Source organism: Musa acuminata, chromosome BXJ3-6 (genome assembly GCF_036884655.1).
Source record: "Musa acuminata AAA Group cultivar baxijiao chromosome BXJ3-6, Cavendish_Baxijiao_AAA, whole genome shotgun sequence".
Lineage (NCBI taxonomy): Eukaryota > Viridiplantae > Streptophyta > Magnoliopsida > Zingiberales > Musaceae > Musa > Musa acuminata.
The window spans coordinates 30,800,596-30,815,397 of NC_088354.1; the positions used below are offsets into that span (position 1 = coordinate 30,800,596).

A 14,802-nucleotide genomic window follows, 5' to 3' on the forward strand; every position below is an offset into this window, starting at 1 on the left:
AACCTTAAAAATATATTCGCTCACCACAGGTCATACCGATCGGTATACATTGATAACGATCAAAATTAGAATGATAACGATCGATATGTATTGATACCGATCAAAAAATTAATATTACCCGATAGAGGATGGTCCGTGTATCGATATCCTCTTAGATCGATACATACCGTTTGGTACACATCAAAATTAAAAATTTTATTTTAATCAAATATAACTTTATGAAAAAACTAAATTTCGTTGAATATATTAACGTCCAAGATTATTTTGATTAACAGGGATAAAACCCCACAACATTATAAACAAAGATAAAAAATACACCTTTCAAAAGTAAAAAAGAGAAAAAAAGAAAAAGAAAAAGGAGAAACCACAATGTACGGAAGACCACGTTCCTCAAATACTATTATCCTAGCTGACTCTTGCAAAATTTCTTTGAGGAAACATACCATTACATAGCTCCAAACCGGAGAGGAGAGGGGAGAAGAGATGAGAGCAAAAGCGATAGAAGATTGATCTTTTTTAGAGGCAAAATATGGTAAAGAAATGAGTTGAACCTTGAATAATGGTTTTCACTAAACCACTAGCATTGCACCAAATCGATCGGTCCAGCCTATGGACGGCTCCTTAGGCTACCTTCTTAAAATCGATAAGAAACACTTATTCCAGCTTTTGAAGGGTTTTTGTTTTTTTCCGAAAAGAGAGGCCATGAATCGAAAATAACCACAAGGGAGTTGATTGATCCAAAAAAAAAATTAAAAAAGTGAATAATTTTTCAAGCAATCATATGTGTGTTTGTGTATGTGTATATAAATAAATATATATATGTATATATATATATATATATACATTTTTAATATTCGGGTAAGGCCACAAAGGAGAACTTTATACGTCAAGTTCATCTTCCAGGTTTGTTTCACTATCATTGTCTTCCTTGCAAACATTTGTTAGTACAATCTATTTTTTAATATTGGATAAAATGAATTACTTTAGGTAATTGATAGACAAAATCATTCAATATTGATTGTGAATTATTGTTGATTCCAAAGCAAACCTAATTGGTAGAAAAAAAAATATTTCTCTTTGGTTGATCCCTCTGGGATTGACATGTATTCTTAAAAATAACAATTTTACTTGTGGGAAAAAAAATTGGTCTGAAGATATCGTATTTTTGAGAAATTTAGATAAAATTTAAATGCTTATGAGAGAAGGTATAGAAGGGATTTGAGCTGAGATTTGATTAACACAAGAGAGGATATACGTACCTTTCTTGTATTGCAGTGACTAGTTCTTCATGGACCTAATGTTTGGCTTGTGGTATCAATCATGAAATTAATTCTATATTCACACATCGCAATCAGGAGTACATCAATCATCCTTCAGAATCCGTAGACAACTTTGCCAATTACTTATATAGTACGCGGCTACATCCGTATCCACATGGGAAAACATTGTCTTCTACGAATTGCTATGCATGCCAACGCCATTCAGCTGCAGAAACACCTCCTCGCCAAACTAATAAATAGCAAACGGGCAGATCAAGTCAAACAAGCAAGCAACCAAGATATTCTGCAAGAGGAAGAAAAAGAGAGAGAGAAGGAAGGGTTGAAGTCAACAATCTCAATCTTTCCATGTTATAAAATGCTACTACTGAACGTGGAGGATAATTGACATGAGAAACAGGCAAGCAAGTTAGAGATAGATTTAGAAACAGGGTGGAGGAAGTCTGAAGCTAGAAGAATAAGGAGAAGAACCACATTTTTCTCCTGCAGAAGAGAGAGAGAGAGAGACAGAGAGATGACATGAGAAGCAAGAGGATGGAGTGCTTCTTTCTTCTTCAGCGTGCCGTCTCAGTTGCTAGCTATGTTTTCCCAACAAGCTACGTGTAAGACATCGATTAACCACACGGGAAACTCCGTTACGGCCTAATCCTTACTCGATTTGTTCTTCGTTCATGCAGGTTTCATTGCTTTAGCTGTCACCCTATTTGCCTCTATTTTCCATGTTGTTGCTGCAGCAGTTAGAAGCAGTCAGAGAGCGAAGACAGCCATATATATCCGCCACAAGCGATTAAAGTTGAAGTCACTAACTAAGAATGACAAAACCATAGCATATGGAAGTGCATAACTCACAAGATTTCTAACCAATTTTCGCTCTATTAATCCTTTAATTAAGGCAGGCTATTTGCTACTGTATCGCAAACGGTAATATCGAGTTGTTCTCGTGGCATTTAGGGTAGAGGAGCCACGGTGGACGCAGACAATCTAGGAGTTGGAAGGTCTGTGAGCGTTTTCCATTCCAGGAATCAATTTACTAGACTTGCTGTCCCACGTTACCCTCACACGAGCAACACAAACGACCGTGCAAACAAATTCAAACAACATGGCAAAGACAGAGACAGCTCACAGATCGAGGACGAACGAAGAAGAAGACACGAGTGAGCCATACGCATCGAGTCCCCCATCATCGTCTATATATATCTCGATGCCTTCGTGGTGTTGCAGCATATTCCCTTCCCTTGATCATTATTAGTGGCCTTCCATAAACCAAAGTGAGGGAAGGAGAGAGAGAGAGAGTTCCCTACGTCGTCTTCAATAGCCTGCCATGGCGTGGTGTCGCCTTCTTCCTACTCTGCTCGCCCTCACCGTCGCCTGCGTTGTCGCCTATGACCGTCCGCCGCCCCGGGAGGCACTCACCATCCCCTTCGCCGACGATGACGACGGCCTCACTCCCCAGCAGGTACGGCGCTTGCCCTCCGATCTCATCTCTCACCTCTCCCTCCTGTGATGAGTTGTTCATGGCGTCCTCAATTCCGTTTCATCCTATGATCGTAGTCAATCGAGTAAAACTTTAGGATCAAACCGAGTCGCTGAAGTGATAGAATTGAACCTATTTTAAGCTGTGATTTCCTAATTCTTTTTGGTGAATTCAAGCAATGTGGGAACATGCTACACGTCATTAACGAATGATTTGTCGGCAGCTCCGACAAGGTATGGGCTAAGCTTAATTAAGGTGGTTGACTTTGCCGTGCATGATGGTGGAACATGACCAGTGGCATTACCTAGTTGTTTATTTGCTGTTTTCACTTGGTTTGAGCCAAACTTAGTTGATGTTCCTTCACACAATCCATTCATTTCACACCCATTACTCTCGACACATACTACACTGCTTCAGAAACTCAACACATGAAGATTCATCGACATCCTTTTTTTGTTGCATGATCAATAAATGCATTCGTACTGTTTGTGCCTTAAATTGCGTGCCAACTTTAATGGCCGTGCAATTAATCTCTATCGCATGCAGCTTTCATTTATTAGATGGCCAAGTTTTAGAATCTCACTGGTGCCTTCAATTTCTTATCATTTTCTTTCCATCAGAAACCTTACGCCACCAGTTAATGAAATTTAGGTCGCAAGATAAGATCCGTTCTGACTTGTGATATCATCTTAAATAGTGATCATTGTCGCTCCATCTTCTAAGAGTTTTTGAGGTTGTAGCTGAAACATGATCTATCGATTTATATTTCGTAGGTGCATATATCTCTTGTGGGATCCAATAAAATGAGGGTGACATGGATCACCAAAAATGACGGTGAGTCCGTCGTCAACTACGGCACGATCGCTGGCAAGTACACCGACTCCTCCGTCGGCTCCGCCTCCTCTTATACGTATTTCTTATACCGCTCCGGCCACATCCACGACGTCGTCATCGGCCCTCTGAAACCCGACACCGTTTATTACTATCGTTGCGGCTCGAATTCGACCCGCGAGTTCTCCTTCAAGACTCCGCCTTCCTCTTTGCCCATCAAATTCGCCATCGTCGGTACGTATTCTCCAATAAAACTGATCTCATCTCGGTTTCTTGTCAATCAGTCTTCTTAGTGTTCATCGGTATATCATTGTTTCTGCGATAATGAATCGAGTTCATGATTATTATTTTCGAGGATTAAATACATACAAATATTATATCACAGCCGAAGGTATATAATACAATATTCACTTAAATTTTACTTGAAACATTGGTCTTTACGTAAGGTAAAAAAAATCATTGGAAGATAGCTTAGAATGTTAAGGGTCCGAATTTAAATATAGCATATAGATAACTGCAAATACTAACATCCTCCACGTGCAAATATTAACATCCTCCACATGTGTTACTATCATAAATATAAAAATCATTTACTTAAGTTTTTAAGTCTTAAAAGAATATATATATATATATATATATATATATATATATATATATATATATATATATATATATATATATATATGTGCTAAACTTAAATTTAGAGAGAAATATAAAAATCAGTAATTGGAATGATGTATATAAATATAAATATACTGCTACATCTCCTTTTAATTTGAGTAGTGAGCGTGCGGTTTTAGAGCTGTTCAAGACGAGCAGTTGCGTAAATGTTCCTGCACGTGGTACAGGTGACTTGGGTCAGACCGGGTGGACCAAATCGACGCTGCAACACCTGGCAGCGACGGACTACGACGTGCTGCTGCTCCCCGGCGACCTCTCCTACGCCGACTACGTCCAACCGCTGTGGGACTCCTTCGGCCGCCTGGTGGAGCCTCTGGCCAGCGCCCGCCCCTGGATGGTCATCCATGGCAACCACGAGATCGAGAAGATCCCCCTCCTCCACCCCCAACCCTTCGTCGCCTACAACGCCCGGTGGCGCATGCCCTACGACGCCGACCCCGTCACCGCCTCCGGATCCAACCTCTACTACTCCTTCGACGTCGCCGGTGGCGCCGTCCACGTCCTCATGCTCGGGTCGTACACCGACTTCGGCCCCGATTCCGCCCAGTACAAGTGGCTGGCCGCCGACCTCGCCCGGGTCGACCGTGCGAGGACGCCGTGGTTGGTGGCGCTGATCCACGCCCCGTGGTACAACTCCAACGAGGCGCACCAGGGAGAGGGGGAGGAGATGCGGAAGGCCATGGAGGCGCTGCTGTACGGCGCCCGCGTCGACGCGGTGTTCGCGGGGCACGTGCACGCGTACGAGCGGTTCACGCGCGTGCACGACGGCAAGGCGGATGCCTGCGGGCCGGTGCACATCACCATAGGCGACGGCGGCAACAGGGAAGGGCTGGCGAAGAGTTTTCAGAAGCCGCAGCCGGCGTTCTCGGAGTTCAGGGAGGCCAGCTTCGGGCACGGGCGGCTGGAGGTGGCGAACGGGATGCATGCGCTGTGGACGTGGCACCGGAACGACGACGACGAGGCGGTGGTGGCGGACCAGGTGTGGCTCACCAGCCTCGCCTCCAACCCGGCGTGCAGTCCCAAGCCCAAATAAATATAAATACCCGAAATATTCTTTCATTTTAAAACTGTATGTGTATGTTTCTTTCTTCTTCGTCAACAATTGGAAGTATTGGGTGATTGATTGTTTAATGGAAAATATCAACAAAAATATATACAGTATTAAATATCTGATTCGATCGGACCCCATTACGACCGTGTCGGACTGCACTCGGGTCATGTGTTCTTCACGTCTTCATTACTTCCTTGCCGTAGCGTCGGGGCCACACGCACATTTGATTTCATAGAACCGGTGTGGGCCCACAACGAATTGTCTACTCTTTCTTGAAGTCTCATGCATTCCGAAAAGGCGCATTCGAGGATTGACCTAATACTTATTACCTAAACCTCCTCCTCATCGAAGACGATTGATTCATCTAATAGAAAGTGATTTGAAAGCTCGGTAACCATTATAACGTTCGTAAGCGTAACGGTTGCTTAAAACGTTTATGGAATCTACGCGCTCTCACGCCTCCTCGTGATTCGCACGTGCATTTCGCCGCAAGCTGAAGCAAACGAAGGGAGAGAGAGAGCGCGAGACGAACCCAAGCTAAGAATCGCGAACCTTCTGATGCCCGCTCCCCACGAAAAGGACAAAACAAAGGAGTTATTTTATTCACATATATATATATATATATATATCGTACCGTTATAAACCACCATCAAATAACGCTTCCATCCGACCGTTCCCCCTCTTCTCTTTTTCCACTGCTATTTATTGCGCCTCCGTGGGGACGTTAGATTACATTTCAAACAAACATAAACAAATCCGAACGCGTCGCAATTGATGTCGCTGATGTTACCAAGAAAACCAGTACCATCCTCCTGCTGCGGTGACGGAGATCGGTATCGTCGCTCCGGAGTCGGATCAGCTCAGTGAATCTTGGATCTCGGCACCGGTGAGGGATCCCGACTTTCTGTCTCTTTTGTTTCGCCTGAGATCTCTTTGGATGTGGAGCGGTTTTCGGCCTTCTGATGTTGGATCTTGTACTTCTTTAAAGATCGTTCTTCTTTTTGCGGTCACTGTGCTGCTGCTGCTGCTGCTGTGCGTGGGCCTTTTGCTTGAGGTTTCTTCTTGGCCATTAATAGGCTGGTGGTTTGGCATGTCGCTGCTGCTCAGCAGTTCATCGTGTTTGTTGCTGTCTGGGTTTTGGATTTTGTTCGTGATCTCGAACCATGGGACTTTTCTCGGCAAAAAAGCTTCCAGGACTTTGGTTTTTCTTTAGGCACTTAATAATAGGCATGAAAGAATGCCGCTTGTGAGGTGGATAGTATCCCTCTTTGTTGGAACATGTGTGGATTATTTTGGTTGTCACATGTGTAATTATGAGTATGGGACGTGTTGGCATTGTTCTTAACATTTTTCCCTCGGTTTATACTTCAAACTTGTTATGTTCAGAGTAGCTTCTTGTCGGAGGCCACGGTGCTTTTTTGATCTGGAAAACAGAGAAGTGCCGCCAATCCATCTGTTTTCGCTCCAATTAGACCTACTTTCTTTTTTGCTTTCAGCTACGGTTTAATTGAGAGTTGTAACTCATAATTCTCATTCGTTTCATGTGTTTATTGCATATAGTTGTCATAATTACTTTCTCAAAGCTACCAGTGTAGGGAAATTAACACTATAGCCATTGAGTAAACTGATTTTCTATTCGTAAACATCTTCGAAAGTTCCACATAACAAGAAAAGCGTCCAGATTACCTATCATCATTGTTTCTGTGAACTAATCTGATACCAGGTATTATTGCAGTGGAGAATACAAGGTCACCTTGATCTTCTGATGACTTGGAACTCATAAGGCCAGATAATGCTTAAAACTAGGTGATAAGTAATGGCAACAGAAGTTGACCAAGCTTGTTATGGTTGGTCACATCAAGAATTGTCTGATCATGATGCATATCAGGTATTTCATCATTCAATTGAGTAGCACTTTTAAATATTATATCCATTAACTCTTGTCAGTATGTGTTTCGGTCATTTTTGGTTGCATCCAAGTTATATCTTCTATGAATTTCATTCTCTTTCTTCGTAAATAATTCTTTAAGCTTGCCCTATCAATGAGAATTTTTTTCTATTCTGTCATCTTCTTGATTATGAAGGAACCCAGCTTCTTAATCATGTAATTTTTGATGCACACAAAAGTTCCTGTCTGCAATTTTCCAAACGGTTCAGCAAGGATGTCATCCTAAACAACTACATTGACTGACTTCATGGTATCCTCGTTCATCAAGACTTTGAGACTTAAATTAAGTCAACACCAAAATTTCTAGGAAAAAGATCCACTATTCTCTGGTGTTTGAAACTCTATATCTGTTTGTGTCTTACAGTGACTTACTTCTTGGTATCCTCTTTCATCATTCAAAACTTTGAGACTTAAATTAAGTCAACATCAAAATTTCTAGGAAAAAGATCCACTATTCTCTGGTGTTTAAAACTCCATATATTTTTGTGTCTTGAAAATATGACCCCAGTTACCCTCATATCGTGTCACAACACCATGGCAAGCCGAAGCCTGGAAGATAAAGTTAATTTTCAGGTCCAAGATTAACTCAGTTGGACTGTTTTTCGACTTATAACTTGATTAGTAATCACACATGTTAGGCAAATTACATCAAAGAACAAGTATGCTGTCTATCCTATTTAAGATTTGTCTATAGATGACAGCCTTGTACTTTTCAGTTGAAGAAACTTTCAATCTGCACCTTCACTCACGGTGCCATGTCATTTGTAAATAATTGTACCGATGTACTTCGAACCACTTGTATTTATAGAAGTTGTCCATCCATTTAACAATCTTTCATGATTCTCCAAAAGGGACTATTGTAGTAAAGCTCTGTGGAATGCCTGAGCAGAGAGCAAATTCATCAAGAAATCTAAGAACACAGAAAAGAAGAGTTCAAATCTGTATAAAGCTGAACTTATTCAATATGGTTGTGTAAGTGTGCAACAGTAGCGCAACTAGAGTTAATAAACCTTGCAGCTGCATGTTGAGCAAATAGGTCAGGTAGGCTGAGGACATAATGAACACTTGTCAAACAAGTGATGCATGGATATATTGGTGACACTTAATTTGGTCATTGCCTTAACCAACAAAAGATTAGCAGAAAAGACACCCTACTCGTGGCTTATTGGAATCACCGCAGCTATCATCTTCACATTTTAGGGTTGTGCACTTTTCACAATGACAGTTCTTTCCCTAAAACTCTTCCTCATCCTAGTTTCCGCTTTTTTTTTATATTAATATAATTTACTATGCCTAATTTGATGTCTAAATATCTTCTCCATGATATTTTAATGTAACCCTGTTGCTTAGGCTATAATGCCTGGTGTCATGTTTTTCAGTCAAATTCTTTTACTTTCATTCAGTGCATTTTTCTTTACATATAAGCTGACTAATGAATGAAGCAACAGTTGTTAAGGTCCGCACCAGATAATTATGCATTCTACAACTTGGTATATCCCTTGGAAAGTTGCAGTCATTAAAAACCATTCAGGGTCATCTTGATCTTTATTTTTTGTTTTTTCAGGATGTATTTTTTGATGCGTTATTAATTCTACAAGCACTAAAGTAACCATATATTTGATTTTTTTTATAATTTTCTGGGTATCTGTTTCACTTTTTTCATGTTTACTGTGCCAGTCTGCTGACAATTCTACTAAATGAATTTGTAGCACATTGTCATCTTCACCCTTCTCAAACATCTTGCTGTTTACTTTTTCTTTTATCTTTAGGATTCATTTTCATCAGCACTTTTACTACAATCTGATTTTGCAGGAAGTACCTGTTTCTCAAGTGCTAGACCATGGCTCAGTATCATTTGGAAGATTTGCAGTTGAGACCCTTTCATGGGAGAAAAAGTCTATTTTTACTCGCAATAGACGTCAAGAAGAGCTGGAGAAGTACCGTACACATGGTTTAGTTGCTCAAAAAAAGGCCTACTTCGAAGAGTATTTCAAAAGAATTCGAGCTGTAAAGTCTATGCAAGAGAACCAGCAATCTGAGATTACAGAGGATTATGGAGATGATGCCAGTATTTCTAGCCAATCTGGTGAAGAAAACAAAACAACTGCAGAGCTCAAATATCATGGAGATCAAGCAGCGAATGTTGGCAATGATCAGCCAGAAGACGGTCCAATTGGAGTTGGTATTCTCCATGGTGACCTAGAAAAACTTTCAAATGGAGTTGCCATGGAGCAGACTACACATCCAATTGAAGCACTTCAGACCTCACCTCTGTCATCGTCAACAAGAAGTTTCAAAGATAATCAGGAGGAGAATCATTATGATTATGGTGACCCAGAAAAACTTTCAAATGGAGTTGCCATGGAGCAGACTACACATCCAATTGAAGCACTTCAGACCTCACCTCTGTCATCGTCAACAAGAAGTTTCAAAGATAATCAGGAGGAGAATCATTATGATTATGCTCTTCAAATGCAACACCTCAATCAAAAACTTCTGAAGGATGAAGCTTGTATAGGATCTCAACAAAATATTGATCAGCATGACATAAGTTGCCTTGATGAAAAATGGGTTTCAGATGGAAATGTCAATTTGTCCTACAATCATAAGACTCAAATTGCTGCTAGTGGTATCGCAGCCTTCGCTAGAAGAAATCCTAAACCAGAAAGATCCATGCTTAAGCAAGTTGAAAATTCCACAAGGGACAAAAACTTGCAAAACAAAAACACATATAAGAAGGAAAGCATGCCAACTTCAAAATTGAAGGTATGCCAGTTGAGAAATTTATTTACCATGTTGTTTTCTGTTAGTTGTTTGATCTGCAAACTTTCACATTTCTGTTCAAGAAGAACAAAATAATTAAGCAACCAGAAAACGATAATCTGCACTAGCCATAGATTCCAAAACTTGAATGTGCCAACGATGGAGTTTGAGCAAAATTGGTTGATTTTTTGTATATGGGAAATTTAGTTTATCACTGTGGTTTCCTAAATTACTGTTGATAGGTGTGTCACAGTGTGAAATATTTGGAGTTGTCTGAACTTCTAATCCAACATCTGACTGGTATAGGACCAGTATAGTTATTCTTACCAGCTTGAGTATCTCTGGAATACTTGTTTGATCTATATTCTTCTGTGTCAGGAGCTTTCTACTGACCCAATTTAAATCCTTGTCATAAAGAAACTTCATTAACATGTTTGCTTAAGATACCTCTTAATTGTTCCACTACATAGATTTGGAGTCTGATGCACTTGTATGAATTTTTCATGTACCAAAATTTTTTACTTTTCTTCAGATACTGATTTTTAGCTAATGGTCTTGATAATGTCTATGATTAAAACATTCTAGTAAGATGGCAGCGGAAATTAACAAAAAGAAATCATAATTAATTTGAGGAATAGTTGATTGTATCTGATGTAATAACTCTCTTGCAAAAAGATCTCTGGATGGTTAAGAATTTGATGTTTGATTGGATAAGGCATGAATCAAGAACTTAAGCTGCATAATTAGAAAGTTTTGCAGAATATGGTTTGATTTAATGGAGAATGAAGTTGCTGAGAGCATATACAATTTGATGTTATAAATAATCTTATTTGTAAATAGTCCTATGTTTGGATACCTAATTTGTCAAGTTAGGCTAATTTTCTGCAACTACCCGGATGCAAAGTTGATGTTAAATATATATTACACTTGATTATAACATTCAAATATAGCACTCATGCCTTTGCCTCTGCATTCAAAATCTAAATTAACACAATTTTATACATTTAGAAGTATAAAAAAGCAACTTCCTTGGAAGGAACCTTTTATCTGATGTAATGACTATCTTGCAAAAAGATTTGCCCTCTGGATGGTTACGAATTTGATGTTTGATTGGATAAGGTATGAATCAAGAACTTAAGCTGCATAATTAGAAAGTTTTGCAGAATATGGTTTGATTTAATGGAGAATGAAGTTGCAGAGAGCATATACAATTTGATGTTATAAATAATCTTATTTGTAAATAGTCCTATGTTTGGATACCTCATTTGTCAAATTAGGTTAATTTTCTGCAACTACCTGGATACAAAGTTGATGTTAAATATATATTACACTTCATTATAACGTTCAAATATAGCACTCATGCCTTTGCATCTGCATTCAAAATCCAAATTAACACAATTTTATACATTTAGATGCATAAAAAAATTCCTTAAAAGTAAACTTTTTTCAAAACTGTGTTTAGACAACAAATCTGCAGTTGCCTTTTCTATATGAAGCAATAAGCATTTAGTATTTATTCTTTTCATCTGTTGTCAGATTTCTTCTTCGGCTAAAAATAATCTTAATTTGAGCTGCAAGAGAAAGTCGGAGCTGAAGCCATCTAATGGACTAAATCCAGTTCAAGGGAAAATTAGCAAGGCAGAAAACACTGCTCGTTCAAAAAATGCCGCTGCTGATAAACTCTTGAGCAAATATAAGTCTACTTCAGATTCTTCCTGTAAACCTCTTACAGAAGGACGATCCAAGATTACTATTCCTCGCCCCTTTTCATTTGCCACAGAAAAACGAGCTGCAGCATCTTCTAGTCTTAAAGATGACACACCGAGATTGATTTCAAATGCTTCAAATAGAACAGCCCCATCTCTAAGTCATGAAAAGGGCATCACAATTGTCCCGGTAAGTTTTTCATTAATATTATTCACCTTATAATGGAAAGTTATTATATTATTTTAGTGGAAACTTTCAGGTGATTAGCTGAGCTAACAAAAAATTGCATTCCCCTCTTCTTATGGTTCAATAGCATCTTGCTCTTTCTTTTGTCTTTGTTGTCATAATTATTCTGGGAAAGTTGGTCTTCTTTATCCGGAATCTCTTTGTATGATTTGATATTACTTATCTGAGATGTAATGCAATCCCATTTCATTTGTGTTCTGGCTTTGTTCTTGCAGAGTACTACAGGAACAGCTACCATAGATAATGGTGTGAAAGGCAGAGTACTTGAGAACAAAAGGTTCGAATAAATTTGGATATTTTAAGCCTGGTGAATAAGATGAGCAATAAAGATAACATTGTTGATAAGTACATTTTGGAATATTAGGGGCTATGAAAAAAGAATGACTTTGGTGTCAGATAATAGGCATATTGGTCTTAGTAAAAAAAGGTGTCACAATGCTTGGATCCTCGAAAGCAAGGTACTGTACCAGATTCAATTTTCAACTAATGTAATAAGGAGCAACTTCATGCACGGATCATGTGATAATTATTTTAGGTGCAGCATGTGATACAGGGTAACTTAAAAAGATGATTACTAGAACATCTAACTCAGGTGTCTGTTGCAAGATGAAGAAATAATGTTTCTTGTTCACTTTCTCCTTTATTTAGAAACACCATTAGAAGATATGATGTACTGACATTTCATAATGTTTTGTTGGACTTACTAAGAAGCACCCAATTGGGCTGCAAATAAGGCTAGAAACATCACTAGAAGCAGCCAATTGGACTGCAAATAAGGCTAGAAACACCATTAGAAGCAGCCAATTGGGCTGCAAATAAGTTTAGATCAGATAAATCCACCTGACAATGGGTGGATTCTTTCCCTTATGAATTTTTAGCCTTTTTGCATGTTGACCTTGTGAGGTCTTCCCGTAGAACTTTGAAGTCTTAATGGATTTCCTTTTGCCGAAAACAAAAAAAAGGTTTTGTTGGACTTACTAAGATCTAACTCTCTTGCTCAATACTCAGGTCAATTAACCTTCCTCGAGGGAACAAGACTAATCGATGTAGTGAAAGTGAAAATCAATCCTATTGTGTTGCCAGAGGAAATAGGAAAGAGGAGGTACTGTTAATCTTTTCATATTATGCATGTACAGTTTGTATATTATGGTCCATTGACTCCACTGTTTGATCATAACCAGTTTAGTTTATCTCAACTTGTATTATGTTATGAGAGGTGTAAACATGCACTGGCACACCAACCGGATTAGATTTGAAGGAAATTATGATGCATTTATAATGAATGTCTAGGCATTTGTTTGCTTGGTTTCAGTATAACGGTATCACTGCTTCCAGTGATGAATCGGATAGATTTACTCTGCAGGGAAAGGATAGAGCAAATTTGATGTCAAAGATTCACAGGCTTAGTTCAACAAATGCAGACTCTATTTTGATCACAAATCCCAAGGAAGAAAATAGAAAGGTTAATTTTTTTTCCTAGTAATGCTTTATTTTTAAGGAGCTACTTTTGGCATGGCTAGTGAAAGTCTTACTACCAAGGAAGGCTGCCATTTAACCATCTGCATCCGCTGGCTGCTGGACCGGTGCAAATTTTTAATCTTAAAATTTATCAGTTGATATTCTTGTTCGGCTGAGCAACCTATATATCATCTGATATATTGGATCTTCAAGTTCCATCTTTGAGTGAAATTCTTCTCAATTTGATTGATGTTCTGGATCATCTAGGGATTATAGACTCTTCGCATTATAAAATAATTGCTTGAGAAACTGAAGAGTGGCAATAGATGGTTCTCTATTGTCCTTTCCTGGTACGTAAAAGACATTGCATGGATCTAACAGTTCAATCCTGCAGATAATTAAGTCGCAGATCAGTAATCGGTCACTTCATACTAGCAAGTCAAAGAGTAATGATGCATCACTCGATGCAAAGAAGCCAAGGTGTGTTTGAATTCCTTCAACAACTCCAAATGTTCAGTACATGTTATTTACTACAGATTGACTAATTTGTTTGTTATTCAGGCAAGTGATGCCACGCTGGAGATAAATCAAATCTCATATCGAGATTCCTACATGAGAAGCACCGAACGACCACGAAAAGTTTATCCACTACTCATCCACTTGTGCAGAAGCTGCATATGAGCAGCGTCTAAGTGCGATCTCAGTCATTTACGTACACACAAAAAGTATACATAGTTGTTAGCTATATTACAGACAATTACTTTCTTGTTCCATAAAATTGTCATGTATATGCTACGTTTTAGGATACACAGGATGTTGCTTCTCAAGCAGCACCCTTCAAAACTTCAATTTTAGTGGAACTCTCCTGATGTATCTTTCGGAGACCAATAAGATCGGGTTCATAGGTTCTAAAATGTCTTTATTTTATTTCGAGTTGCAGTAATTCCATGGAACATGTTAAGTTTGTGCAGCAATAGCAAGCCATAGTTGTTTAAATTCCCAACTGTCTTGGATTGGCTAGAATATCAAGTTTATCTGAGATTTTCTTGACCCAAGTTTTCTGGTTTGATGTCAACATTTTTGGAAGAACTTTATTCTTGCATCACCATAAACACTGTAAATTTTGCACACAATCTCCATCAGATACAATGAAGTATGTCATTTGGCCATATGAACTATTTAATCTTTTCCAAAAAAAAAGAAGAAATTATTGCAGAACAATTGAACTTGTTGGACCAACAAAATAGGCTAGCTAAATCATTGGGAGCAACATATTGATTCGATACGTGGTGGATAGATAATGTGCTTTAGAATAATATTGCAACATGGTAAATCTCCTACAGGAAAATTCAAACATGCTTGGCTT

At 38.8% G+C, this 14,802-nt stretch overlaps 2 protein-coding genes across 3 annotated transcripts; both read left to right on the plus strand.

Moving 5' to 3' along the window:
- Nucleotides 1-2,492: 2,492 nt before the first annotated feature.
- On the plus strand, nt 2,493-5,431 carry LOC103988935 (probable purple acid phosphatase 20). Its single transcript, XM_009407624.3, has 3 exons — nt 2,493-2,733; nt 3,525-3,816; nt 4,431-5,431. The coding sequence occupies exons 1-3, from the start codon at nt 2,599-2,601 to the stop codon at nt 5,294-5,296; spliced, it is 1,293 nt and encodes a 430-aa protein (XP_009405899.2). The 5' UTR covers nt 2,493-2,598; the 3' UTR covers nt 5,297-5,431.
- Nucleotides 5,432-6,006: 575 nt separating this feature from the next.
- Nucleotides 6,007-14,423, plus strand: LOC103988936 (protein WVD2-like 7). Of its 2 annotated transcripts, XM_009407625.3 has the most exons (9): nt 6,007-6,200; nt 7,050-7,202; nt 9,075-10,028; nt 11,562-11,921; nt 12,194-12,255; nt 12,987-13,080; nt 13,342-13,440; nt 13,831-13,916; nt 13,998-14,423. In XM_009407625.3, exons 2-9 carry the CDS (start codon nt 7,131-7,133, stop codon nt 14,020-14,022), a joined length of 1,752 nt encoding a protein of 583 aa, XP_009405900.1. In that variant the 5' UTR covers nt 6,007-6,200; nt 7,050-7,130; the 3' UTR covers nt 14,023-14,423. The 2 variants fall into 2 exon arrangements, with proteins under 2 accessions (XP_009405900.1, XP_018682654.1); XM_018827109.2 differs by lacking the exon at nt 13,342-13,440.
- Nucleotides 14,424-14,802: the final 379 nt, after the last annotated feature.

What these genes read in the sequence shown, in the direction of transcription:
- LOC103988936 (XM_009407625.3), top strand. Translation starts at nt 7,131, where the DNA reads ATGGCAACAGAAGTTGACCAAGCTTGTTATGGTTGGTCACATCAAGAA. An exon ending in TGCCAACTTCAAAATTGAAG is followed by an intron (nt 10,029 to 11,561) that starts GTATGCCAGTTG and finishes ATCTGTTGTCAG; the next exon opens with ATTTCTTCTTCGGCTAAAAA. An exon ending in AGAGTACTTGAGAACAAAAG is followed by an intron (nt 12,256 to 12,986) that starts GTTCGAATAAAT and finishes CTCAATACTCAG; the next exon opens with GTCAATTAACCTTCCTCGAG.
- LOC103988935 (XM_009407624.3), top strand. Translation starts at nt 2,599, where the DNA reads ATGGCGTGGTGTCGCCTTCTTCCTACTCTGCTCGCCCTCACCGTCGCC. An exon ending in ACGGCCTCACTCCCCAGCAG is followed by an intron (nt 2,734 to 3,524) that starts GTACGGCGCTTG and finishes TATATTTCGTAG; the next exon opens with GTGCATATATCTCTTGTGGG. An exon ending in CATCAAATTCGCCATCGTCG is followed by an intron (nt 3,817 to 4,430) that starts GTACGTATTCTC and finishes CACGTGGTACAG; the next exon opens with GTGACTTGGGTCAGACCGGG.